General features: G+C 40.9%; 2 protein-coding genes across 8 annotated transcripts in view; one reads left to right on the forward strand and one right to left on the reverse strand.

Moving 5' to 3' along the window:
* Nucleotides 1-20,998, forward strand: part of LOC117346928 (uricase-like) — a 100,022-nt gene extending 79,024 nt beyond the window's left edge. For all 4 annotated transcript variants that reach the window (XM_033917204.1, XM_033917205.1, XM_033917206.1 and 1 more), the window contains exons 5-8: nt 1,783-1,969; nt 11,148-11,271; nt 15,497-15,580; nt 20,134-20,998. In XM_033917204.1, the coding sequence (XP_033773095.1) occupies nt 1,783-1,969; nt 11,148-11,271; nt 15,497-15,580; nt 20,134-20,208 (470 nt within the window). In that variant the 3' untranslated portion in view covers nt 20,209-20,998. The remainder of the gene's footprint in view (nt 1-1,782; nt 1,970-11,147; nt 11,272-15,496; nt 15,581-20,133) is intronic.
* The window catches only part of SAMD13 (sterile alpha motif domain containing 13), a 44,963-nt gene continuing 24,317 nt past the window's right edge, over nt 7,342-27,987 (reverse strand). For all 4 annotated transcript variants that reach the window (XR_004536682.1, XM_033917208.1, XM_033917209.1 and 1 more), the window contains one exon: nt 7,342-7,936. Coding sequence is in view for 3 of the 4 variants with exons in the window: in XM_033917208.1 (XP_033773099.1) it covers nt 7,469-7,936 (468 nt within the window). In the remaining variant the exon portion in view is untranslated. The remainder of the gene's footprint in view (nt 7,937-27,987) is intronic.

The following is a 27,987-nucleotide window of genomic DNA, read 5'->3' on the forward strand; positions in this document are numbered from 1 at the left end:
TGAAGCTTCGGACCTCTCCATTGAGGCTACTACCCTGTCTCTGGAGGAGCGGAGTCCTCCGAGCCGTCTGGGGGAGCCAGAGGGAGCGTTGGAGGTGGAATTGGCCAAGTGTGTTCTCTTTCCAGCCCAATGGAGTGTGGGAATCGACTCTGTAGGGAGGTCTGAGAAGCCAGTGTTGCAACCATCAGTGCACTCGGAGAGAGAGAAGAAGCAGACTCCTGAAGTTCTTCTTAAATTGAAAGGCACTTCTACTTAGGACACAGGTACTGTAATTCTACCAGTGGGTCCCGGAACTGAGCTTATACCCTTGCAAAGACCCAAGGTCTTCAGTTTGGAAACACTATGGGATGCAATATCTAATTTACAGTTCTCTCTGGGACTCGGATGCAGCATCTTACAGCGCACTACACAACAGTGGTGTCAGAAAATCTGGACATAAAAGATAGACTATCTAAAGTGGAAAACAAAGTAGAAGGACATGAGACTAGATTAAAAGTAGTTGAAACACAGGCCTTAACATGGGTTAAAGACAGTGGGAACCTCCACTTTAAAATAGAAATGTTGGAAAATGCAACTAGGAGATCTAACCTTCGGATTATAAATTTCCCAAAATTACCTTCCATGTCTGCACATGATATGTTCAGAAAATACCTTACTGAAATTTTGAAAGTGCCTGAGTCTTCCTATCCGCCTCTCACAAAAATGTATTATTTGCCTTTTTGAGTTAAAGCTCAAGATCCAAACCAGCAGAATTTGTCTGCTGATAGTCTGGACTTAACTCATTTCCTAGAGAGGTCTGATAGTGAAGTTACATTACATTAGTGATTTCTATTCTGCCAATACCTTGCGGTTCAAGGCAGATTACATAAAAGTTTTCAGAGATTACATAAAAGTTTACAGGAGTAGCATACGAAATGTCATAAGAGTAATATAAGAATTACCTAAGAGTTGTCGAGATCTTAAGGTGAAAATGTTGGGTAAATAGAGGCATTTTGGCATTAGTTGGATAGTTAGAAGCATATTAGAGTATATTAAGGGTGTAGAATGGGTACGTGAAGTTCAGACTACTACTGCTACGCTATTGATTCAGATAAGGAAGGGATGCTTAAGCTCTTTTTTAAATATAAAGATGTTCCATTTATGTCAAAAGTTATTAGAATGTATCCTGACGTTTCATGTTCAACCCAGAAGAGAAGAAAACAGTTTCTCATTTTGAGATCTCAGGCCCTGCAGTTGGGTGTAACGTTTGTTTTGAGATACCTCTGCAAATGTGTTATGGTTTATCAAGGTAACAGATATGTTTTCTACAAACCTCAGCAGTTGTCAAAATTCATTTTCGCCAAAGGGCAAAGTGTGTCTACTACGTGAGATCGGCTTCTTCAATAATAGCCGAATGAAGTAATGTTTGGGCTCTAGCCAGCCACATCTTTATTTTCCTTTTTTACAATTACCAGTTGTGCATTTCAGTTAAATTTGCAGTTCCGCCTTCTTTATGGAGGACTAACTATACAAGCTGGGGTACTTATTTCTTTGCTAAAATTATGAAGATATATTTGTATCTGTGGATATACTGGTATTGTATTATTTCCTGTTCTTTTTGTTTGTCAAAAAGTTAAAATCTATAAATAAAGAATTTAAAATAAATAAATAAACTGAAATATCTCAACTAGGGCCATAGTGACTGAGTAAGTCATACAATAGTGAAAGGAGGCAGTGGTAGGACTATGTTTGGCAAATATGGATTAACGGAGTCGTTACATGTCATACTGTTTTTGTACATAGGCCCTCCTCTCATTCGTTCTGGAATTAAAGACTTGAAGGTCCTAAAAACAACACAGTCTGGGTTTGAAGGTTTCATTAAAGACCGTTTCACCACACTTCCTGAGGTGAAGGACCGCTGCTTCTCTACGATTGTAAACTGCAAGTGGACCTACAGCCATTCCAAAGGCATAAATTTTGATGCTGCATGGTACGTGCATTCAATATTCTGAATCATATACTACTTAGAGCAAGTCATCCTACACTTCTTTTCTTAAAGGCCTTTGATCTAGTAGATCATGAAATATTGTTGAGTTGTTTAGACACAATAGGACTTTCAGGAAGGGTCTGGAACTGGTTTCAAGGTTTTTTGAAGAAAAGATCTTATCAAGTGATTTGTGACGGTAACTATTCTCCTTCATGGAGCAACCCATCTGGTGTGCCCCAAGGTTCTCCGCTATTGCCTACCTTATTCAACATCTACATTTCCCCTTTAGGACATTTATTGCAGAGTTCAAATGTAAAATTTTATATATACACAGATGACATTTCTATTTTAATCCCTCTAAATAATTTTACCACTGAAATTTTAAACCAGATATCTTCTGTTATGACTCAGATAGAACAGTGGACAATTAATTTCAAACTGAAACTCAATAAGGAAAAGACCAAACTTTTCTTGGCTAGTCCCAACGACAAAATAACAAACTCATTGCTTCATCTTAATGGTCATGACTACCCGATTATTAAATCTATCAAAATTCGGGGGGTCACACTAGACCGACATTTAACACTAGCAGAACACACGAACTTAGTGGTACAAAAATGCTTTTTTACATTGTGGAAATTAAGAACCATAAAAAAATATTTTGCTCCTTTATCGTTCAGACTATTGGTGCAGGCATTAGTTTTATCTATTTTAGACTATTGTAACATCATCTATTTAGGAGCACCCAAAAAAATTCTAAGGAAATTAAGGATAATTCAGAATACAGCTGTTTGATTGATTTTTGGTTTAAAAAAGAACGACCATATTAGTCCATATTATCGTTTACTTCATTGGCTGCCTTGTTTGGAGGCAAGAGTATTATTCAAATTTTCCTGTATCTGTTTTAAGCTGATTGGGATTGTCTTCAGCTTACCTTTTTCCTCAATTTGTGTTGCATAGACCATCAAGAGAAACTAGAAACTTCTACTTATTTGCTTATCCAAAAATTAATGGGTGTAGATATAAGACCTTCTTAGATGGGACCTTAGCATTTCAAGCTGGTAGGCAACAATCTTGGTTAGGTAAATGTATTCAGCAAGTTTTGTTATCCTATTGCAGTTTTCAGAAATTAATTAAGACCACTTTGTTCGATAAGTTTATTACTTAGTGAGTTTTATTATTGAAATTCTATTTTACTAATATTTGTATTTTTTTACTTTATTATTGTATTTCGCTGATTGTCCAGCTCTTTTTAGTGTAAACCGCCTAGAACTTTTGGTTAAGGTGGTATAAAAGAATAAAGTTATAATTATTATTATACACTAAAGCTCAGTACGTATGTTAAGGCAGTTCAAAGCAAAACCGATGAACTATAATTTCTATAAATCAGCAAAACAAAAGTAATATAGAAAACATCATCCAGCTATAAAGAAAGGCCAGCCACTCTGGATATCTCACGTTTTAAAAGAAAAAAGTGGAGACAAAGAGACCTCAGAGCACCTTGTCTCAGCAACTCAATTCAATAGTCCTGTATAGGGAATCCAACACAATCCAGATCGGTATCCCAAAACTTTTTTTCACATATAAGAGAATTAAAACTTTGGCCAGTTTTTGACGATCATTTACTTTTTTTATTTGCAAAAATTTGGAATGAGCTTCCTTCTGAAGTCAGATGTCTTTCTCAATTATCAACCTTTCGGATTGGATTGGATATAACTTGTGAACAAGTCCCGAGTGGCCCCTGTTTCACAACAGCTTTTTTAAGGGCAAGGCACAAACACAAAATTACAATTTAATTAAAAAAAAAAGAGCCCAGAAAAGCGATTCACCCACTGTTGGGCTCTGGGCTTGTTCACCAGTTAAAAGTGAAAGGTTTTTGGATACCGGTCTGGATTGGAGCAGTTCACGAAATCCCAGATCACAGCTTTGAAGATATGTCTATTGCTGCTCTGATATGATACACGCTTTGGAGTGGAGTGTTTTTCTGAGACCTATGATTGTGTTGGATCCCCAAAAAGGACTGCTGGACTGAGTTGCTGGGACAAGGTCCTCTGAAGTCTCTTTTTCTCCACTTTTTTTCTTTTAAAACATGAGATATGTGGACTGGCCTTTCTTTACAGCTGGCTGATGTTTTCTATATTACTTGTGTTAAGGCAGTTCGACGTGCAGAAGAATAGTGAGCTATACACAAGGGCCCTGGCATGTTTGCTAAAACAAATACAAGTTTTTACAAGCTAAAATCTAGCATCAGATCACACATTAGGATTGGGTGCACCTAGTATGCTCTTCCCTCCACAGCTGAATTAGTGTGCAATCGGTAGCTCCTAAAATGTAAATACCTGCCATCAGTCACATGTTAATATTTCAGCATGCATGCTGTTGAAAGAGCTCAGCTATAGTCAAAGGAAGAGGCAAATGCCTCTGCGGGGCTAATGACACATCTAGAGCAAGAAAGCAGAGCGCGCCTGGTCTTCAAACCCACTTTATTGAAAATCATTGCAGAAAATCCGATGGACACAATTGCACATAAAACAAATGTGATGTAGAACATGGACTCATCACGGCCATGTTTCGGCTAGAGTGCCTTCATCATGAGTCCAAAAGTTCCGCGTCAAATCCAAGATGAACTCTTGTAATAAATATACTAGCAGGATTTGAAGAGCAGGCGCACTCTGCTTTCTTGCTCTGGATGTGTGAAAGAGCTCAGCTGCCAACATGCACTGCAGTTGAAAGATGTTAACAAAAAAAAAAATTTGGATTGTCTGTAATAGTGAACTATTCCATAAAAAAGGCATGAATGTACTATCATTGCTGTTACAGATATGTTCAGTTCAGCCTAAACCCACTGCAGACCTTTTTGTTCTTGAGCCATCTGATGGTTTCTTGAGGTCAACAATCATATTTAATTACAGAGCTTTTTTGGGAGATATTCTGGCATTCTTCCAAATTGTCACCATATTATCACTCCATGAAGGGCTGCTGCCATATTAATTTATTTATTTGGTCTTCTATCCAGTCCTCTCAGGGGAGCTCAGAACGGGTTACAAGTTTACATACATATTAAAGTGTTTTTAAACAAGGTGATGTCCAATATGGCATGGGAGGACATATCAAATGGGAGGTCCTCTACCTGATTTTATTTTTGGTGATGCCCCTCTCCCCCATTTCTGTAGCAAAGCTACAACTAATCCTGGCTCCAAAATTAAAGAGTGTTTGTCGAGCAAGCATAGTTGGATTCTGATGCCCTCCAGAATTAGGGCTGAGAAACTTGCCAATATTTTAGGCACCATATATAGAATTTACCCAAAATTAAACAATAGTGGCAATACTTAAATGCTATTCCAAGGATAGACAACTCCAGTCCTCGAGTGCCACAGTTTTCAGGTATGAAAAATCTCATGCATTTCATTGTGGATATCCTGAAAACCTGACCTACCTGTGGCATTCAAGGACTAGAACTGCCCATTCCAAGTTATCCAGATAAGAAACGACCTATGTGGATTAAGTTAGACACCAGCTAAATATTGACCCCATAGGTTTTTTTTTTTAACCTTGGACGATGTTTTGACATTACAAAAATGCTCTATAAATCTATACCCAAATAAAGAAAACATTATCAAAGGGAAATATTAGGGACCAAAGGGAGTTTTATTGATGTACAGAATTGGAGGTAATGTTTACTGGATGGGGTCTTGGAAAAATGGACAGTAGGATTCCTTTGTTATAATTCCTTTTCTACTTCATTCTCACAAACTTGTCATACAAAAAGATATCCAAGGGAACTGTGAAATTAAAAATGTTCATTGGGTTCAAATGCATTGCCTGAGAGGTTTACTTTATAGAATTTGACCTCCTGTGCATGAAAATAGCCTCAGTTTTCTCCTGTCACATATAGTTTTTGACCAAATCACAAATATTTCTAGCATGAGAAGTCATAATGTAACGCATTGCGCCGATTTAACTAAGAAGCAAAACCCTGATACAAAGTTGATGATTTAATCTCAGCTGTGCTGATGAAGCTTGAAAATTGCTGATGATGCAATAGGCCTACAGAGAACTTCATATTCCAGCTCCACCTCCTCACCCATAATAATTTAATTATATAGCATAATAATAATAATAGCTTTATTTATATCCCGTCATACCTTTACAGTTCAAGAAAAGGTGTACAATAAAAGGTGCTGTAAGGACAGCGAGGTAACATCAATTAGATTAGGGAAGGGGTAGACAGTTATGAGATGGGGTGGCATAAGAAAAGAGGAAGGAACGTGTAAGATAAAATTAGTACTTTAGCTTAAAAATTTAATTTGAGACAGACTGTTTTAATTTTTCAGAGATTGTTATAACATTTACTCCAAGCATTAGAAAATATAGCGAAAATGTTAATTTTTGCATTATAATGCTCTTTTGCCAAAAATCAGAGGGTTATACTGAAAAATTAAGGTCAGTTTTGAATTTAGCGACCCCAAATCACTATAGAACACCCACTGTTGCACAGTGTTATTATCATTTTCTGTTTCCTCCAAGACTGCAGACACATCTGGTGTAGGGGGGAGAGGGGGAAGAGACATTACTCAGCATGCTCATCTCCAGGCATTCAACCTGAATTCTGATTTCTGAAACAATTCCCAGAATCTCTGGGACCCAGGGACTTTATAAGAAGCACTGGAGTGTTTTAAACAAGCTGTGAGAAAGGAAGTGACCTCTCTTGCATCTTGTGCATGCACTGCTACACGTCCTCGTCCTGTCCTCTCATTCTAAGCAGCAATAACATGGGAGGGAAAGTGGTCTCATCCTTTCTCACAACACTTTTAGAAGTTCTGTAGTGTTGCCATCATTCAAGTTAGGTGGGGGAGAGGGATAAAGCCTTAGAACTGTCTCTCAAACCTTTTTAGCTCTGGCACACCGACCAGAGCAAATGTTTTTCGTGGCACATTAGAATTGAAATTATAAAATTGCAAAACCAGCAAAATATTACATTTGAGAGTTATTTATTTAAAGTTCTTTAAGCTATGAATATGTAATTGTAACAATGGTGAAACTAAAGTAGATAGAATAGAATTGCTAATCAATGTGACTTGTTTTTGAGTGCAAATTAACTTAAGTTTCAACTTTATTCAAACTTGATGGAATGCTAATCATAAATTCTGAGCGTTTGACAATTAAAAAAAATTAAAATGGGGAAAAATTAACATACTTATTAGTGACACAACATAACTTACAGGAAAACAATAGGATAGTAGGGAGAAATACAATTATATGTTTAAATATGTTTATTAATTTTCAACGTGCATGGAAACATCCATAGCAAAACAGAACAGGATACTGACATTTATGCACTAATACAACCCCCCCTCCTATCCCCCATCCCCCCAAATAGAAACACTGACATAAAGGTCCCTGAATGCAGGAAGCCAAGAGATAAGCAAATTATAGATTCAAGAGTCTACTTCGGGCCATAGGAGTTAGAGTCAGCCAAAATCGCTCCCAAATCAAAGTAAATCATTGGCCTGGTTTGGTGTCAAAATGTCTACATTCCAAAGAGGCATGTATGATCATCAAAGATTTCCATTGACTATAAGTCGGAGCGTCACTGGCCAGCCACTGTGTCAAAATTGCCTTCTTGCCAAGCAACATTGCTCGTGCCTTGAAAGCTGAAAGGCCTTTAGGTTTAGGAAAGACAATATCATAGAATCCAAATAGTGCTCTAGGTGTCGGGGTCCACCGCCAACCCCAGAGAGAGGTAATATAGGATCCCAAACGGTGCCAGAACTGAAGAATACGGGGGCAGGACCAAAACATATGTCCCAGCAAAGCGTGTGCCTGAGTGCATTTGGGACATTGATGGAGCTGGGTGATGCCCATCCGGTAGGCAAGTATAGGTGAAACGTAGAGGCGAAGAGTAAACTTCAGCTGCATTTCCCAATGTTGAATGTTCTTCTTTCTCAAGTTTTTCACCACTTGCTGCATCTGGTGGGAGGTAAGAACACACTGTAAATCCGCCGCCCAGGTTGCTGCTAATATGTCAAAGCTGGGGCCAGATTGACCGTCACGAATGCCCATATGATGAAAATGAAGATGAATCAGTTGTTGTGCGGACAAATTAAACATCTCGGAAAGAGTCTCATGACAGGTGTCCGTCAAATGACAAGCAGACAAAGATCAGATATAATGACGGGCTTGAAAGTATGCAAAATTATATCAGAAAGTCCAAATGTACGCTTTAGGGAAGCAAAAGAAGCATGTCGACCCTCTTCTCTATACATCTGAAAAATATAATGTAAACCCCAAGCGGCCCACCTCTGGAAAGATATAGATTGTATACCCGGTAAAAAATCCCCATTTCCTTGAAGCGGGAGAAAGGGAGAGATCTTAGGGGATACTTTTGAACAACAGCACATCCGGTGCCATGTCTGCCTCGCAGGGGCAAATATAGGATATTGTGCCACCGCGAGACGGAGGGCCGGGGCCGCCACGTGTAATAAATAACTAATATGATAAGGAAATAACAATGACAATTCTATGTCAGTAGCATAAAAGTAAGAAGTACCCCGAAAACCAATCATTAATATGTCTCATTTGGCATGCCATCGCATACCACTGAATATTCAATAGTCCATATCCCCCCGTTCTCTGGGAAGGCAAAGCCTATGAAAAGTCATACGTGGGCTCTTGCCTCCCCAGACAAACCGCTGAAGCCCTCTAGTAAGTTGAACCCGATGGGCAAGTACTTGAAATCGGTATAACCATTTGGGAAACTGCACCATATTGTACAATGCCACTTGTCCCGCCACAGATAGGGGGAAAGCCCGCCAGGTTTTAACCAGGAGAAATACAATTTTAAAAAGAAGAGAGTACAATTAAGGATAAAAACAAGAGGGAAAACCGCGGCTCGAGACTAGCAAACACATTTCATCATCCATCACCTGCAGTCATTCTCTTTATTTTTTATTTAATTTCTGTCAGAGCTGAAAATTCAAGTTCACAAAGATAAGATCGAAACGGTAACAAAGCCTTGATTACTTTGTTGCTCAAGTTAGGATAACTACTGCATACAATAAAGTTACTTGCCGTTAGTTTTCAAGGATCAGTCACATCAGAGAATGGTGCTTGTCTGGGCGGTTGTGTCCTTATGCCCACAGACGCTCATAGCATTGACAGACTCTTGCATACGTAATGTACATGTAATCTATTCTAGTGTATAATTTATGAAGGGAATTTTTAAAAAGAGTAAAATTCTGGAATCTCTCATGACACACCCGGAATCTCTTCGGGGCACACAGTTTGAGAGACACAAAGGAGGGTGAGAGAAGGGCAGAAGGAAGGAGAAATAGAATTTGGGGGGTGGGGGGAGGAAGAAGGATAGAGGATCACAGATGCAGGAAAGCAGGTAGAAGAGAAACAGCGTCATAGGAGTACACAGCAGGGAGGAAGTAGAGAAGGACATAAGGAAGAGAGAGGGAGGTACAGAAGAGAATAGGGAAAAGAGAAAACCAAAGGGGGGGAGGGAGGGGCAGAGATTCTGTTCGTTTTACCATCTGACCAAAATTCTAGATATTTCTTTTTTTTTTTTTTTAATTTATAAATTTTATAATACAGTTCATTCAGGACAGTACAAGATGAAGATATATATATTTAAGTTAACAAAAACTAAAATTAACCAATTTCTATGGGATAGAATCTTCCTAGCCCACTACTATGAAGGAGTTAGAGGCAATATTACAAGTTAAAGTATAAAGGAAAATATAAGCTCAGTAGTAAAAAAAATTTTAAAAAACCCTGAGCCAAACCTTCTTAGTGCATGTTTCCACTGACTCCCATCTAAGATCAGCCCTTATTATTATCCTGAACTTGTTCTAATCCTTTCTCATGTAGATCTAAAAACTGTTGCAAGTGTGTAGGGTCCCAGAAAATAAATTCTTTATCCTGAAGTTTAATATTGCACTTGCATGGAAATTTAAAAAAAAAAAAAGCGTTCAAGGCTAATACACGAGTCTTTAAATTTAGAAATTCTTTTCTTCGATACTGGGTTACCCTAGCAACGTCGGGGAATAAATTCTAGATATTTCAGCAAAATCAAGTCACAATGAATTATTTATAGCAAGATTGTACACAGTTTACATGAAATTGTTTAATGTGTGGTTATGTATAGCTGTATTATACTGTAGTGAGCAGCTGAGATTTAGCTTCCATAACAGGGAGTGAATGTTAGAAGCTATTGTGAAACCCCATCTTATCAAAGTCAGAATCCGATAGCCAGTTTCCCATCAAAAGCAGGGAACTGCAATAAGGAACTCTGAACAAACATGGCTGCGAAGAAGGACTGCGACAGTCATGAGGCTATGGGGTGAGCCCAAGGAGAGTGAGCAGGTAGGTAGAGCCAGATAAGCTGCTCTATGCAAAAGGAGGTTTTCCCCTAATATAGCATTTGCAATAGTGAAGGTTGCTCCCATGGAAGACGGTTTACCCAAAGAGGGATTTTCCCTATCTAATGAGAACTTTGCGTGCCCCTGAGGAAGAATACATGAAGACTGAGAGGCCAAAGGGCTCCACAGATCTGTAAAGTTTGTTTGCTGTGCTTGTTATGTGAGAAATAAGGAACTTTTTTTTGTTGTACATACATATTAATGCTGATGTGAGGTTGCCTTGCTGAGGGATGTGGCATAACCAGTTTTTCCTCCTATAGCAAACAGGAGAAAGACTTTGATAAGAGAGTGAAGTACTGTGCATGAATTTGGATTAAAGGAAAACATGGCATGGACTACATTTTTTTAATTTTTTATTAGAACTGTTTGCATTGCTTATTTTGAACCGACTTTGTGAACTGTCTGACAAGTAGTTGAGCTGAAGCCTGGCTGGGATAACGGGTGAGGCTGCATCAGAATTTCAGGGTGAAATATCTGTTAGGGATGTATGTACATATATTTGCCTTGTTAACAGGGCTGTAAGGACTAGACACTGTATTGTCAGTTAAGGATCCAGGACTATTGTATGGCAACCCACTTGGGATATAAGCAGAACCTGTAAGTAAAATATGAGCTAATAGGATTAATCAGTACTTAGGAGGTACTCCACTACCAAAGTTTGCCAGAGGAAGGTACTCTGTCAGTATTCTTCTACAATTTATATATATATGTACGTAGTTTCTGCAGATATGTTTTACGTTTTCCATGTTTTCTAGGAAAACGGTGTGGGAAAGCATTCTAGAGACGTTTGCTGGGCCCTATGCTACAGGAGAATACTCTCCTTCAGTTCAGAAGACGCTCTATGATATGCAGTTGCTGTGCCTGAAGAGAGTTCCTGAGGTATGTATGTATTTCTTTATACAGAAGGCATGTCTTCCCTAAAATTCAACCTGATCAGAAGATCCTGATGCAAGCTCTCCAAGCAATGAAAAGGGCTGGAGGAGTTGCCGTACAGTGAAAGATTGGGCCCCTTTGAAAACAGGAGATTGAAAGGGGACATGAGCGAAACATTCAAGATACAAAAGGGAATAGATTTAGCAGATATAGACAGCTTATTCACCCTCCAAGGTAGGGAGAATGAGAGGGCACTTCCTAAAGCTGAAAGGGGATAGATTCTGTACAAACGTAAGGAAGTTCTTCTTCACCCAAAGAGTGGTAGACAACTGGAACGTTCTTCCTGAGTCTATTATAGGGGAAAACACCCTCCAGGGATTAAAGACAAAGTTGGACAAGTTCCTGCTAAATTGGAACGCATGCAGGTGAGGCTGGACTCATTTAGAGCACTGGTCTTTGACTTAAGGGCTGCCGCATGAGCGGGCTTCTGGGCACGATGGACCACTGGTCTGCCCCAATAGTGGCAATTCTTATGTTCTTCTCCACATAAAGTCTACTATTAAAATCACTGCCAGTTTGGAAATGGAACCCCCTTCTTTAACAAGATGCAAGCTATGTTTATTTGTACCAAATATTAATGCAGTTACTGATATTCCTTGGTTTGTAGTAAAGTGATATCAGTAACTGCATTCATATTTGGTGCAAATAAACATAGCCTGCATCTTGTACATTTTGATCTGCAGTTTTTTCTTGTTTTTTTGCTCTTGCCTACTGTACTGCAGACTTTGTTGGATCTGTTTGTAGTGTGTTGTCTGTTACCCCCCTTCTTGTAATTATATTAATTTAAACCTCATCAGATACCAGTATCTTTTCAGATAATTTCCACTACTAAAATATATTTTGGCAGTTATATTCCTCAGTTCTCCATTATATTGCAATGTAATGTAATGTAATGTAATTTATTTCTTATATACCGCTACATCCGTTAGGTTCTAAGCGGTTTACAGAAAATATACATTAAGATTAGAAATAAGAAAGGTACTTGAAAAATTCCCTTACTGTCCCGAAGGCTCACAATCTAACTAAAGTACCTGGAGGGTAATAGAGAAGTGAAAAGTAGAGTTAGAGGAAAAATAAAAATAAAATAAACATTTTAACAAGACAGCATTGATCTAAATACTTTGGAAGGTAGAAGAGAGGAGAGAAAGGAATAGAAGCAGAAGGGGGAGCCGTTGAACAGTAGAATTCTGGAGAAATTTAAATGATAGAAATAGAACAATGTCCTCTCTGAGCTCTTTATTACACAAAATGTCTTCAGCAGCATAGGCAGGAATAACTGAACAGATGAGATAGATCAGTTGGTCTTTCTAAAGTTATGTCACTATGACAATAGTGTCCCATATGACATTTTTTTCATCTGAAATGGTAAATAGGGAAACCAAGGGCATTTTTCCCACACACTATATCCAAGGGCCACTGGTTGCAGCAGGGAGGAAACCCTGCTTGCTGATAGTGACATCTAGAAGAGGAGGGGTAGGAGGAGAATGCATTTAAGAGAGACCTTCCCCTCCCCAAGGGTGGGTGGGAGAAGAGATGCCGGTGCCTGGGATGCTCTGCTCTAGAGAATGATACGGGGACAAATTTGTCCCCGTAGGAACTCAATTTCTCCTTCCCCGCGAGTTTTATTGCTGTCCCTTTCTTGTAAGCTCTGACTTAATTGCAGAAGCCTCAAACACTTATGGTTTTAAAGTGTTTGAGGCTTGTGCAGATGAGGACAGAGCTTGCAGGAATGGGGCAGGAAAATGAGTTCTCGTGGGGACGGGGAAAAATTTGTCCCCATGTCATTCCCTATTCTGCTCCTCCCTTACGATGGCACTAGGGGCAATTTCTCCAAATGGATTAGCTTTACACATATTGTGACATGAATAAACCTCACTCATAAGCCAGGGTAAAGGGAATATGATCTCATTCTGAGAGAGCTTCCTTCTGCAGCATATCATGAGGCCTGAATAAGCAACAAACCCATGTTTTCCACCAAATACCAATGCATGGAGAAGATTATTTATTTATAATGTTTTTTTCTATATTGTACATCTACAAAAACACACACAGAATTTAAAACAAATAACCAAAATATAAAGACGCAAAATAAATCCTGAAATTCTCATAAATATTCATGCAAATGTCTGTAACATAGTACATTTCGGCAGATAAAGACTTGGACGGTCCATCCAGTCTGCCCATAAGTTATACTCATTAAAAAATACATGATTAGATTAACTTGTCTCTTCTTTGATATTTCTGGGCCATAGACTGTAAAGTCTGGTATAGTCCTAGGTTCCAAATACTGAAGTTGCCATCCAAGCTCTCACCAGCCTATCCAACCATCCCCTTGTTTACAGGACATCTACCATAAAGTCTGGCCAGTAACATCCTACTGTACCATATTAGTGGAGTTCACATTCATACCCACCCCAGCTCATCCTAACCGAATCACCATATATGGAACACAGACTATGCAGGTCTATCCAATACCGGCCGTAGTTCTTTAATTTACATCCTTCATTTTCTAATTAGAGATTTTCTAATTAGAGATCTATTTTTATCTCACACTTTTTTGAATTCCATCACTGTTTTCCTCTCCACCACTTCCCTCAGGGGGGCATTCCAGGCATCTACCACCCTTTCTGTGAAGAATTTCCTAAAATTGCTCCTGTCTTCCTCCCTGTAACTTCAAATTATGCCCTCTAGTGTTACCATTTTCTCTTCACTGGAAAAGATTTGGTTCTATATTAATGCTTTTAAATTTAAATGCCTGTATATCTCCCCTGTCGCTCCTCTCCTCTCCCTCAGTGTATACATATTTAGGTCTTTCAGTCTCTTCTCATACTTCTTTTGGTTCAAACCTCTTACCATTTTCATCACCTTCCTCTGGACCGCTTCAAGTCTTTTTATATCCTTCACCAGATACGGCCTCCAAAACTGAACACAATTCTCCAAGTGCGGCCTCACCTCTCTTCTTCTGCTGGTCACTCCTCTTTCTATAAAGCCTAGAATCCTTCTGGCTACAGCCACCGCCTTATCACATGGTTTAGAAGCCTATAGATCCTCAGAAACAATCACCCCAAGGTCCCTCGCTCCATCTGTTCTTATCAGCCTTTCACCTCCCTCAGATTTCTTCCCCCCTCCCAATGCATCACTCTGCACTTCCTCGCATTGAATTTTAGTTGCCAGACACTAGACCAGTCTTCTAACTTTTGCAGATCCTTTTTCAGGTTTTCCACTCCCCCCAGGGTGTCCACTCTGTTACAAATCTTGGTATCATCCGCAAAAAGATTAACTTTACTTTCTAACCCTTCAGAAATGTTGCTCACAAACATATTGAACAGAATTGGTCCCAGCACCAAGCCTTGAGGCACTCTACTACTCACCTGACCCTCCTCTGGACGAATTCCATTTATCACTACCCGCTGGTGTCTGTCCGTCAACCAGTTTTTAATCCAGTTCACCACTTTGGGCCCTAACTTCAGTCCATGGAGTTTGTTTAAGAGCTTCCTCTGAGGAACTGTGTGAAAGGCTTTGCTGAAATCTAAGTAAATTACATCTAGTGCACGTCCTTTATCCCGTTCTCTGGTCACCCAGTCAAATAATTCAATCAGATTCATTTGGCACAATTTACCTTTAATAAATCCATGTTGCCTTGGATCTTGTAATCCATTAGATTCTAAGAATTTCACTATCCTTTCCTTCAGCAACCTTTCCATTATAGTGAGGCTTACCGACCTGTAGTTTCCCGCTTCATCTCTACCACTTTTGTGAAGAGGGACCACATCCACTCTTCTTCAGTCCTGTGGAACCTCTCCTGTCTCTATAGATTTATTAAATAAATCTTTAACAGGACCCGTCAGAAACGCTCAAGAGTTCCCTCAATATCCTGGGATGGATCCAATCTGGTCCCATAGCTTTATCCACCTTCAATTTTTAAAGTTGTTCATAAACCCTTTCTTCTGTGAACGGTGCAGCATCCATTCCATTCTCAGGTGCAACTTTGCTGAACAATTGCAGTCGTTCTCCATGTTTTTCTTCTGTAAACACCGAACAGAAGTATTTGTTTAGCACATTTGCTTTTTCTCAACACGCTGCACATAGCGGTTCGTATCTTCTTTGTGTGTGAATAAATTGCTTTAAGTTGTTTCTTGAATGCAGTAACCAAACATGATTGTTTTTTCAGATTGAAACTATTGAAATCATCTTGCCAAACAAACATTACTTTACCATTGACATGTCAAAGTTTGGACTGGACAATAAAGATGAGGTAAGAAACCATTTGAAATGGCAGGGTATAATAACAGCATAGAAACAAAAAGAGTTGAGTAGAAACTGCACCCAAATGAGTTTGTGACCTTGGCTTTAAAAAGGTGTCTTGCAAATAATTGCACAAAAACCTGAAGACATAGCTTAGCAGTTTGTCAAATGTTGTTAAATGTATTTGTCATTGTAAAGCTACCCGCTAATTATAATTGTAAACCGCCTAGAAACTATGTATAGGCAATTTAACAAATTTTAAATAAACTTGTAGCTTGCGTTAAATGCTAAGAAACTCTTGGGTAAAAAATAAGTTTCTTAGCATTTAGCATGCACTAATTCCAGATACCAGCAAATTTACATAATAATTGAAAATGATAATTATATACAACATTCTAACACAGGGGTCCTTTTACTAAGGCGTGCTAAATATTAGTACGCGCCGATGACGCCAAACTAAGCAATGTAGTGGGCAAAAACACAACAGACATAAATTCAATGTCCGACAACATGATGCACGACCTACTCCTACTGGAGCGCTGGTCTAGGTCCTGGCAACTCAGCTTCAGTGCCAAAAAATGCAAAGTCATGCACCTGGGCAGCCAAAATCTATGCAAGACTTACACCCTTAATGGCGAGATCCTAAGAAGAACTGAAGTAGAACGAGACTTAGGGGTGATCGTCAGTGAGAACATGAAGACTGCCAATCAAGTGGAGTAAGCTTCATCCAAGGCAAGGCAAATCATAGGTTGCATACGCAGGAGTTTCGTCAGCCGTAAGCCTGAAGTCATTATGCCATTGTATAGATCCATGGTGAGGCCCCACCTGGAATACTGTGTGCAATTCTGGAGGCCGCATTACCGTAAGGATGTGCTGAGACTGGAGTCGGTCCAGAGAATGGCCACCCGGATGGTCTCGGGACTCAAGGATCTCCCGTACGAGGAACGGCTGGATAAGTTGCAGCTGTACTCACTCGAGGAACGCAGAGAGAGGGGCGACATGATCGAGACATTCAAGTATCTCACGGGCCGCATCGAGGTGGAAGAAGATATCTTCTTTTTCAAGGGTCCCATGGCAACAAGGGGGTATCCGTGGAAAATCAGGGGCGGGAAACTGCACGGGGACACCAGGAAATTCTTTTTCACTGAAAGGGTGGTTGATCGTTGGAATAGTCTTCTACTTCAGGTGATTGAGGCCAGCAGCGTGCCTGATTTTAAGGCCAAATGGGATAGACACATGGGATCTATTCACAGAGAAAGGTAGGGGTCATTGGGGTGGGCAGACTAGATGGGCCATGGCCCTTATCTGCTGTCTAATTCTATGTTTCTAGGTACTAAACGTTAACGCGTTCATAGACTATAATGCTTAGTGTGCGCTAAAACGGCTAGTGCACCTTAGTAAAAGGACCCAATAGTAACATAGTAAATGATGGCAGATAAAGACCTGAACGGTCCATCCAGTCTGCCCATAAGTTATATCCATTAAAAAATACATGATTAGATTAACTTGTCTCTTCATTGATATTTTTGAGCTGTAGACTGTAAAGTCTAGTATTGTCCTAGGTTCCCAATGCTGAAGTTGCCGTCCAAGCTCACTCCAGCCTATCCAACCATCCCGTTGTTTGCAGAACATCTACCGTAAAGTCTAGCCAGTAACATTCTCCTGTTCCATATTAGTGGAGTTCACATTGATGCCTACCCCAACCCATCCTACTCTGAATCACCATATATGGAACACAGACTGTGCAGGTCTTTCCAATACAGGCCTTCGTTCTTTAATTTACATCCTTCATTTTCAAATTAGAGATCCTCTATTGACTGAAAAACAAAACTAGCTAAATGGATTTAAATCTGACACCGTTAAATGATGGATATTGTGAAACACAAGAACCTTTTGATCTAAGAGAACAGTCAGAAGGTTTTGGGCCTCTTTTATGAAGCTGCACTAGCGAGTACTACATGGCAAAAGCCCTGAAGCCCTTTAAAATCCTATGGGCTTTGGGGCATTTACCACGTCAGCCAACACTATCGGGCTGGATAAAAGAGACCCTTAGTTTATATAAGATTAATCATATGTTTATTTAATTCATTTTCAAACTTATTGTCCCCAAAGAGCTCAGAATGAGTTACAGGTTAAACATATATAATTTCTGTACAAGATTACAAGTTTTTATCCTAACTTGGCACATGTTAGGGGTCTAATATTAATATACATAATAAGCAGTTTACTGTTAATGATTTGCCATGGTTATCCTTACAGTACAAGTTTTATCCTAATTTGACACATATGGACATCTTACAGGTTAGATCTGCCATAATTACAGTGCAAGATTTTACAAAGTTTTCCTTTCATGACACATACTGGTTCTGGTACCAATATACATTTCTTTGAACTCCATGGGTTAGGTGTAGGGGGTTAGGTGAAGAGGTATGTTTTTATTGCTTTTCTAAAGTTGAGGAGTCCTTCAAGGGATCTGATCTGTGGTGGCAGTCGATTCCAGTGGCTCGATATGAAGTGAGAGTAGGAATATTGTTTGGCGGTTTGCATTTGAAAGGCATAAGGGGGCGTTTTGAGGCGTATTTTATCCTAAGAGCGGAGGGACCAGTTAGGCACATATGGAGGAATTTTAGCCGTCATGTAGCCCGTCCAGTCATACAGCTCTTATTACGTCCTATGGGACTGATTTTTACACTTTAAAAAAAATGCTTTCACTGGTAGAAATAAATCTGGCTTGATCAAGCCCTCTTTTTTCATTCCGTTGCAAGAACATGTGATAATTAACATTCTTCCTTTTTTTAAAGGCTGCCCATTTACCATGGAGAAATAACTATTAAAAACTAGTGCCACTTTTCCTGTCGGAGATCAGTGTTCACCTTTAAATATGCTTTGACCTGTGCAGCATTCACATCTTATCTCCCACATTAATTTAGATTGGCTTATTATTATGTTCATTCTCTCTCATATTCACGTTTGCAAATGCTTTTAGGCATATCTACCTTTTAGCTTCTCACCAGCCCACATTCATATGACTGTGTCAAGACAGATCATGGTGGTATATAGCACTGAATACCTAGTAAGCATTACTCACCACCACCAGCTTCTCTTAGCACTAGGCAGCATTAACACGTTGTCTTTTCTCTAGCATAGAAAAAACAGTAAAAATCTCACTTATAACGCTCCTTCATACTACGTAGATATTGCAACAGAAACAATACAGCTTCAGTAGGGTAAAACTGTCTCACAGCATAAACAGAACAAACTAAAACAATACTTGATCATTTTTTCTTGAAGGTTAAGACGATGTGGAGTGTCTAGGTTTTTCTTTGCTGCTGCTGTCCTTCTACCTACCTTCCTCTGACTGTGATGGGAGAAAGAGACACCAATGTATATTTATTTCATTTCTTCATGAGATGTGACCGACAATAGTTGTGTCCTTTGCAACTGATCAATTCCCCCCCCCACTTCCTTATTCCCTTATTTATTCCTTTGGATGTTTTGCTCTGAATTCTCCAAAGCACAGATGTGAGCACCTTTGTTTTACACAGGAAGTGTAGTTTCTTTCAGCTAGTTTTAAGACTTGAAGAGACAGGTGACACTGCCGTTACTCCTGATTAACTATAGTGGTTGCTTCTTTTTAAATAGATCTTCTTCTCATCCCACAACTTTTAAAATTTACCTTTTTTCCCCCTATTGAGTTCTATAGTTAGAATGTGTAGTTTTTGAGTACATTGAAGAGTCATGCTATTTCTGATGAACTAGGCTTGGCTAAAACTGACATTATAGAGGAGAAATGTGTGGAGAAACATTTAAAAAAAAACATCCAAGTCGGAATTAGGATATCCTGCTCCTAATGTTCAAAAAAAGTTGTCCATCTTGCAGCCATTTTCAAAGCAGAAAGCACTTTAGGATTTTCTGTTTGAAAACTGAAGAGGAGGACGTTCTTGTGCTGAAAACATCCAAAAGGAACAGCCATATTCCAAAATGAAATGTCTAAAATATGAATGCCAAAAAAGCAGACACAAAAATATCTGTCTGGCATCATTTGTACAAAATGGCCACATGGACATATCTGCAGAGCAGAGGAACAGCCTAGTGGTCAGTGCCGTGGATTTTAAATAACAGTACCAGGTACTAATCCCATCTTGTGATCCCTCTAGGAACAGATTAAAGACCTACTGTATTTAAAGGTACACCACTGCTATAGCCATCGCAGGTGTGTTATAAAGCTAGTTATGGTATATATTATGGTCCAGGAGGGCTCATATATTGTACAGAAATAAGAGTTCAATGTGGGAGTTACACCAGGGTCCCATTGTTCAAAGTCCACTGTACTGACTACTAGACTACTCCTTACACTTGCTTGCTGCTCTGTTAGGAATGGCCACAGTACCTGAAGCTGTGATAGAACTTGGTATCCACTGTCACCTTTACTTCTAGGGGTAATGTGGGGGGGGGGGGTGCAGTAGCCATTGAGGCCCATTAACACATTTGGAGTTTGATGCTTTTATTCTGTTTGCATTACCTTTTGAGAAATTGATAATTATGTGTGGAATTTATCACCAGGTGCTGCTGCCTTCGGACAACCCATTTGGCAATATAACAGGCACAGTCCGAAGAAAGCCAGCTGCAAAGCTATAAAGTGAAGTCTTCCAGATTTTCCAAGATGTGGCATTCAATGCACCAAAAACTAAGTTTCATGGCGTTCCATACAGCCCAGTTGGAGATTTTGCCCCAGAGTCTTGCAATGGCATGTGCATCCCAGCTAGTGCCAGACACCAATGCTCCCTAACCATACAGATGTTGTTTGAGAGGGTGGGTGAGTAATGAGTCCTGGATAAATATGGATCCTCTGTATAAGAAAGATGCACAATTCCAAAGCCCGAATCTTCACCTGCCTCACTAATCTCTGAGCATGTCTCTGCACGCCTGAAGCTGTTTTTTATGCCACTCTTGAGCCTACTGTCAAATATTAAATTCTGTTAAGATATTGTTATCTCCCCCCAACCTCAAGTCACTTCTCCAGGGACTACAAAGCATAATCCTCTAATGTATGTATAACACTGTTTTCTGTTTTGCTTATTGCTCTGCAAAATCCCCAGTCCAGTGTGGGGGCTATTTCAGTGGGAGAGCCCTGTCCCACAGCTGTTAGCACCTGTAATCCATATCACTTTGGAAACAAAATATCACTAGGCAATAATACATTGGTGGAAAAGCCATTCTTCATCAAAAATGCATTTAACCGCCTAATTCGGAGCCTCTCATCCAGACAAAGGAGAACCCAGTCCCCGTTTTCCTACCCCCCTTTCAAAGGAACTCAGCGCAAAAGGATGTATGACTACCTACTAGCAACTCAAGCAGCAAAACTGGACCTCCTAATCTCCAACCTGCTGACAGCAACAAGTGACTTTAAATCTTTCCGAAAAGAAATCCAAACCCTGTTATTCAAAAAATTTATCCAGATATCTTAACTCCCTCTTCCTATCGCCCCCCCCCCGATATCTCTCCCTTCAACCTCTCCTCTCTTCCCGTAATATTCCCTTATAACTCATCAAAGCTTCCAGCATCCACTACTTAACTTCTCTGAAACGTAATCCTTATTCTTCTACCTATCTTTTAATCCCTCCTCACGACTCTACTATGTAACCAGCTCCTTAAATTGTAATTTTTCCTGGAAATGTCCAGTCATCTTTTGATGTAATCCGCCTTGAACTGCAAGGTACAGACGGAATAGAAGTCAGTAATGTAATGTAATGTAATGTAATGTAATGTAATGTAATTCACTGATTCCCACCCTTGTAATTTATCACTAAATCATTTCTGCAACCACCTTACCATCTTCTTTTCCCTTTGATGCCACATCTTGTAAGTTCTCTGGGGTAAAAATCCTTCTTTTTTTGAGAGGGGTGTGTATTGGATATGACTTCTGCTAAGAAACTTTGTATCCCAATATTGTAGTATCTATGCAAAGCTTGTACTATGTTCCTATGACAAAATAAACAAATGCTTGGAAGAGGGTATTCCTATTGTGAGGGACTTCACTGGAACCAAGAAAAATGTGAAGTATTCCATTAAAACGTACTTATATTACCAACTAGAGAAAGTGACATTTTAATTCAGTGTTGGAATGTCTATTCATTCCTCAGTCTACTTTAGTTTTTAAAGGGCTATAAAAAGAGATTAGGTTCTTACCTTGATAATATCTTATGGTATGGTATGCTGAAACTAGGGTCTTGCATCCGCTCCCACGAGTCCACTGCAGGAGATACTAATCACTGTTTTCAGTACCTCCTCCTCCTCCCTGCAGCCCCCAGTCAGATGGTTTCAAAGCCAGCGACAGCCCTACAGTAAAGAACAGGAGAATGGGGAAAGCTAGCATCTATTCTTAACGTGTTCCAGGAGTCAACTGGAGAGGCATCCCTGAGGTCAATAACTGAGGGTGAAGAGTCTAGGCCATGCTGCCGCAGGCCACTGTCATCCAGGACAGTCAAATATGCAGAGTCCCTCTGTGGAGACCAGCAAGAGAGAAAGGAGTGCTGCAAAGAATCACCTCTATCATGGTTACCATTGAGCCCAGAACCTGAAGATAATCCTAGGCCAGTGGTAGGCAAACTCATTAGTCAAAAGAGCCAAAGATCAGCAGTACAACGATTAAGATTTCTTTTGAGAGCCATACCCCGCGCCCGCTTGTGCTACGACGGCTACGTCAACCCGACTGACACCCTGCTCGCCCGCACGTGCTCGAAATCTAATCGTGGCAGAGCCTTGAGAGACACAGGGAAAAATTTGTCTCCGTCCCCGCCAACCATCTGATCCCATCCACACAAGCCTCAAATAGTTTTATACTGAACTTATTATATTAAAGTATAAAAAGAAACAATATTCTGTACAATTGTCAATTTATAAATCAGCATCCTCTCCCCACTCTCTATTCCCCATTTCCCTTCAGCGTCCTCAGCCCACTCTCTCTCCACTTCCCTTGAGTGCACGCACATAAAAACAAGCAAGCAATTTTATATCATTTTCATTATATTCATTCATAGAAATTAAAGTCTAAATAATGCCAGTCACATAACAAAACATGATTTTACAAAAATAATTCCCTGCACAGTCAAGCCTAAAAGGATTACTAGATGTCTTTCCCTCCCCCTTACCTTCGTGGCCAAGTCAAAATGATCTACCAACAATAAAATTTAAAAAAACTCAAAGCACACTGTACGCAGAGAAAATGTTAATTATCATTTATATTCCGCGGATTTTCAAAGAGGTTAAGGCAGATGACTTTATGCAATGTCACCTCAGTAACAACTTTACAAAAATAGACAAATATACCCCCCTCCCTTTTTACTAAACCGCGATAACGTTTTTTAGCGCAGGGAGCTGCGCTGAATGTTCTGCGCTGCTCATAGGCTCCCTGCACTAAAAACCGCTATTGTGGTTTAGTAGAAGGGGGGCCATAGTACAAAATATAGACAGCAGATATAAATTCTTAAAACAGACACATTTTGATCACTAAATTGAAAATAAAATCATTTTTTCTACCTTTGTTGTCTGGTAATTTCATCAGTCTCTGGATGCACTTTATTCTTCTGACTGTGCATCCAATATTTCTTCCCTTCTTTCAGCCTCCTGTATGCTTCCTCTCCTCCAGACTTCATTCCCTCCCCCAACTTTTTCTTTCTTTCACCCTGCCCCTTCTTTCTTTCTCTCTCCATGACCATGCCCCCTTTCTTTCTGTATGTATGTCTGTCTTTCTCTCTCTCTCCATGCCCCCTTTCTTTCTTTCTCCATACTCCCTTTCTTTCTTTCTGTCTTTCTCTCTCCTTGCATTCCCCCTTTCTGTCTGTCTACCTGTCTTTCAGTCTCCCGTCTCCCTTCTTTCTTTCTGTCTTCCTCCCTGCCCTCCCCCAAGCCACCGCCTTTGGGGAACAGGCTGCCACTGCCACCGGGGAATAGGCTGCCACCGCCACCATTGGGGAACAGGCCATCGCTGGGTTCCGAGTTCTCCCTGCTTCCCTTCCCCGTAAAGAGGACGCTGAAGCGCCGGGCTGACCAACTTTTGCCACCTGACGTCAATTCTAACATCGGAGAGGAAGTTCCAGTCCAGCCAGGCAGCAATTGGCTGGCCCAGAACTTCCTCTTCGACATCAGAATTGACGTTTTGTGGCGAAAGTTGGTCGGCCCTGCACTTCAGCGTCCTCTTTACGGGGAAGGGAAGCAGGTTGGGCACCCCTGCTCTAGCTAGCTGAGCTGCGAGTCGCACTCAAGTGGTTAAAGAGCTGCATGCGGCTCGCGAGCCGTAGTTTGCCGACCACTATCCTAGGCCAACAGCTGAGCCAGGAGAGCTGAGATTTGGTTTCCAAGTTTCAGTCTGCGTGCCTCTGAAAGAAATACACGGCCATACTCTGTGTTGAATCAGACACCCATATACTGAACTGGCTGCAGCTAGCTCTTCTTCAAGTTGACAATCCATCTCAGACTTTGAAGAGTCGTCAAGATGGTCTGAAATGCTCTTTCCATTTCCTCCCACGAGAGTGCTCTGATGAGCCAGTTGTCCAAGCAAGGGTGGACAAGACAACCCAATTTGCGGAGGTGAGCCACCACTACAACCATCACCTTTGTTAAGGTCCGGGGGGCTGTAGCCAGACCAAATGGGAGAGACTTGAACTGAAAATGCTGTTCCAGGACATGAAAACAAAGGAAGTGTATGGGATCTGGAAATACTGGGATGTGAAGATACATCTCCGTCAAGGACATACAGGGAAAAATGCTTGAGTGCCTGAATGTGGTATAAGTGGTATATAATTGCTTAAATAAGTCTAGCGCCGCCAGGAACTCCCCTAGCTGCACTGAGGCAATGACAGACAGGAGGGTCTCCATACAAAAATGAGGCACTTTTGAGAGTCACATTGACGTACTTGAGGTCCATGATTGGCCTCCAATCTTCTGAGCCATTCTTGAGCATGACAAAGTATATAGAGTATCTGCTGGAGCCCAAATCTGTGTCTGTTTGATCTTCTGAATGTCCAGCCATCTTTGGAGGGTTGCATGGACCTAGGTTGCTTTTACTGGTCTGCCCACCGGTGAATCTACAAACCAGGAAGAGAGAGGACAGGCAAACTCAACTTATAGCCATCCCTGATGACTTCCAGAACCCATTGGTCGGTTGAGCAGACACAGAATAAAACTGAGATCTTGCCCATTACTCTCAGCAGATCATACAAAGCATCAGCCACATAGTTCACTCCCACCAGCAACTGCTAGCCAGGAGGATCAGAAGGCGTGCTGCCTAGGTCATACAATTTAGAATGGCACGCTCGAGCCATAAAGAACGCAGCTGCAGCAGCCCTCACCGCCAGAGCTAAGGCCTCACATCAAACTGCCTTTTGAGCAACATATCCAAGTCTACGATCCTGTTGATCCTTAAGCACTATGCCTCCTTCACTGGAAAGTGACCAGTGTTTGGTCACCTGAGCCACCAGAGCCCACTTTAAGCATAGCAAACATCTGGAACTCCTGGTCCATAGAATATAACTTAAACATAGCTTTAGCCACCTTGAGAGAGCTCTCAAGATTCTCCCAGTGCTCAGAAATCAAAACTTTCATATCCAGATGCAACGAGAAATTGGTAGGCTGAGAGCAGGCCCCGCTGAGGATGATAAAATCTTGAACTACTTCAGAGACTCAATGACATTAGTGCAGCAGATCTGAACAGCCTGCGAACAGAGAGGTCCTCGTCATGGTCTGCAGCAGCACTCAAACCCTGATTGACTTCACCCAGTGTTGCATCTGAGGCTTCACTCTGAGAAAGAGGATATCATCATCTTCAGGGTACCTCTTCGACCAGCTGTCATTGTCCGAAGGAGACACGGGCCTCTACTAAGAAGCAGAAGCTGGGGCTCAGGAGACTGTGCAGAAGATCACGCACTCTAGCTGACTCAGAAGATGCACAAGCGCACCGACACAGGCTTGCCAGAACAAGTTCACAAAGTCAGGTGTAAAGGGCATAGAGGACCGAGAACCCCCTTTAAGAAGAAGATTAGAGCGCTTTCTTTTTGCTTTGGGGCCATCAGTGCCTTTATTAGGTACTGATGCCACATTACGGGACTTTGAGAGGGAATAAATCATCTCCTAATTGTCCAAACAGTCATCTGGCAGGATTAATAAGATGGTCAGAGGCTGAACCCAAGGTCCCAGTCCCAGCACCCCAAAGCCTACGCGACAGAACATGCACCAAAAGAGCACTCTTCTGGTGCCCAACCGGCACAAACTTTGCATGAATTCATGTCATTATAGCATGAGGACCCAATCCCTGGTGGTTAGAATAAAAAATGAGGCTTTTTGAAGAAGTTTGAGAACTTAAAAATCACATCGGGAAAAATCCAAGATGGCCACCATCAGGATTTCCTGCTGAAAAAACGGCTGTAACTCCAACGGAGGAGTCAAAACCAGCGATTTTAGGATATTTGGGGTGGGGGAACAAGGCTACAAGTTATAACCAGAAAAACAACAAATTCAGACCTCACCCCCACTAAACTGCCCTAAAGGCTGTGAAAGCTCTACTCACAGACCAGATGCTGGGAAGATGTGCTGCAGCCTGCCACAGCTCCTCTCAGAGTATCTGGAATTTGGAGAGGAGCTCTGCCACCAGGAAAGCTACCTCTTCTGACTCTTCAGCTGCCAGTTGGGCCACAGCTGGACTAAGCCTCAAACCCTGGGATCAGAATCCAAACGTCATGAGGAGGGGGGGAGGGGAGGAAAGTGCTGCAGACCCAGTGTGCTCTGAAGAAACGCAATTGGTGCCCATGCTGCATGCACTAGCACTCCTGATCAAGTCAAGGAGTGAGCAAACAGAAGAGGAAACCTGGGAGCTCCACAGTTAAAGCAGGTTGGCTAAGCAGGTTCCACCTCTTGCTGCAGAACAAAGTCTGCTCCTCTCACACAGGCTAGGCAGTCACTGAAGATGAGCAGAAGCACAAAATCCATGCTTGAAAAACAAAAAAAGAAGACGGAGCAGATCAAGTTGCTCCTACAGGCTTGCTTGCACAACAAATAACTGACTGGGGGCAGCAGAGAGCAGGGAGAAGGAGGAGGTACTGAAAACAGTGATCAGTATCTCCTACAATGGACTCCCGGGAGCAGATGCAAGATCCTTGGTTCAGCATACTATCCCTATTGCATTGGAATAATTTATTTATAATCAGAGAATTGAGATATAAAAACAAAAGAGAGGAGAGAGCGGAACTGTGAAAGATTAGAGAACTTCTTTGTACAATGGAGATGTATTGATATATCTACAAAATTAATCAAAAATCAAATCATCCATAATATGGTTTGTGCAAAATTTCTTTATCTTCACAGCCTAGACCCCCATATGTGAAGTGCAAAGAGGACTGGAAGAAATTTGCAACTGTACAGAGAACAGACATGAACATGCAAAGCCTGGAGCATGTAAGGGGGCTGGTACTATTCTGAATTTATTGTTTAGTTACTAATACACCCATAACACTTGTTGCCAAAGTCTTTCTAGTTTTGCTGGGTGACAGTCATCCAGTAGAGCCCCAGCCACTAGCAGTGTGCTCATTGCCATGGAAACAATATGAGCTATGCAGCTGTCTCCATTTGTTAAGAGACAACCAGGTTTCAAGCATAAAAAGGAATTTTCATAAACTCTCACGGTACCAAATTGTGTTCTACTAAAAGTCTTATCTTCACCTTTCCTTTATGGGAGTGTTTTTGCTATGTCAAATGATTCCTGTGGCTAGCAGAATTTGCCTTATATAGAGATACACCAGCAATACTTGAACTGGGAGAAATTCAAATTGCATCTCCTTAACACAGGGGTTCTCAACACATCTAGTCAGTCAGGTTTTCAGGATATCCACAATGAATATGCATGTGCTCTCTCTATTGCATGCGATCTCTCTAATGCAGGGATGTCCAACCTTTTGGCTTCCCTGGGCCACATTGGCCGAAAATAAATTTTCTGGGGCCGCACTAACACTAGCTGATTAGCAAAAACAAAAAGGTTGAGCAGGTCCCAAATTTGCAATCACTAATATAAAAGATGTATGTATCTAATAATAAACCTTCATTAAAGGGACACTGTGGAGAGGAACCCAAAAAAGCAGTAATACTTACCCTGACTGAGTGATCCTCCACATACATCGCTGACAGTGGGAGCAGCCACAGGCTTCCACATCCCCTTTCTGATGAGCAGGGGTATGTGCTCCTGGTTCTCCCATTCACTTCTATTACAGCTACGGTGAGCCTCTTCAGAGGTGAGCCTCATCAGAGCGGGGATGCTGAATCAGCTGTCAGCAGCGCACGTGGAGGATTGTTTAATCAGGTTAAATATTACTGTTTTTTTGGGCTTCCCACTTTGAGCTTAGGCTCCCTCAAAATGAATATCTCCCCTGC

Source organism: Geotrypetes seraphini, chromosome 12, assembly GCF_902459505.1.
Source record: "Geotrypetes seraphini chromosome 12, aGeoSer1.1, whole genome shotgun sequence".
Taxonomy (NCBI): domain Eukaryota; kingdom Metazoa; phylum Chordata; class Amphibia; order Gymnophiona; family Dermophiidae; genus Geotrypetes; species Geotrypetes seraphini.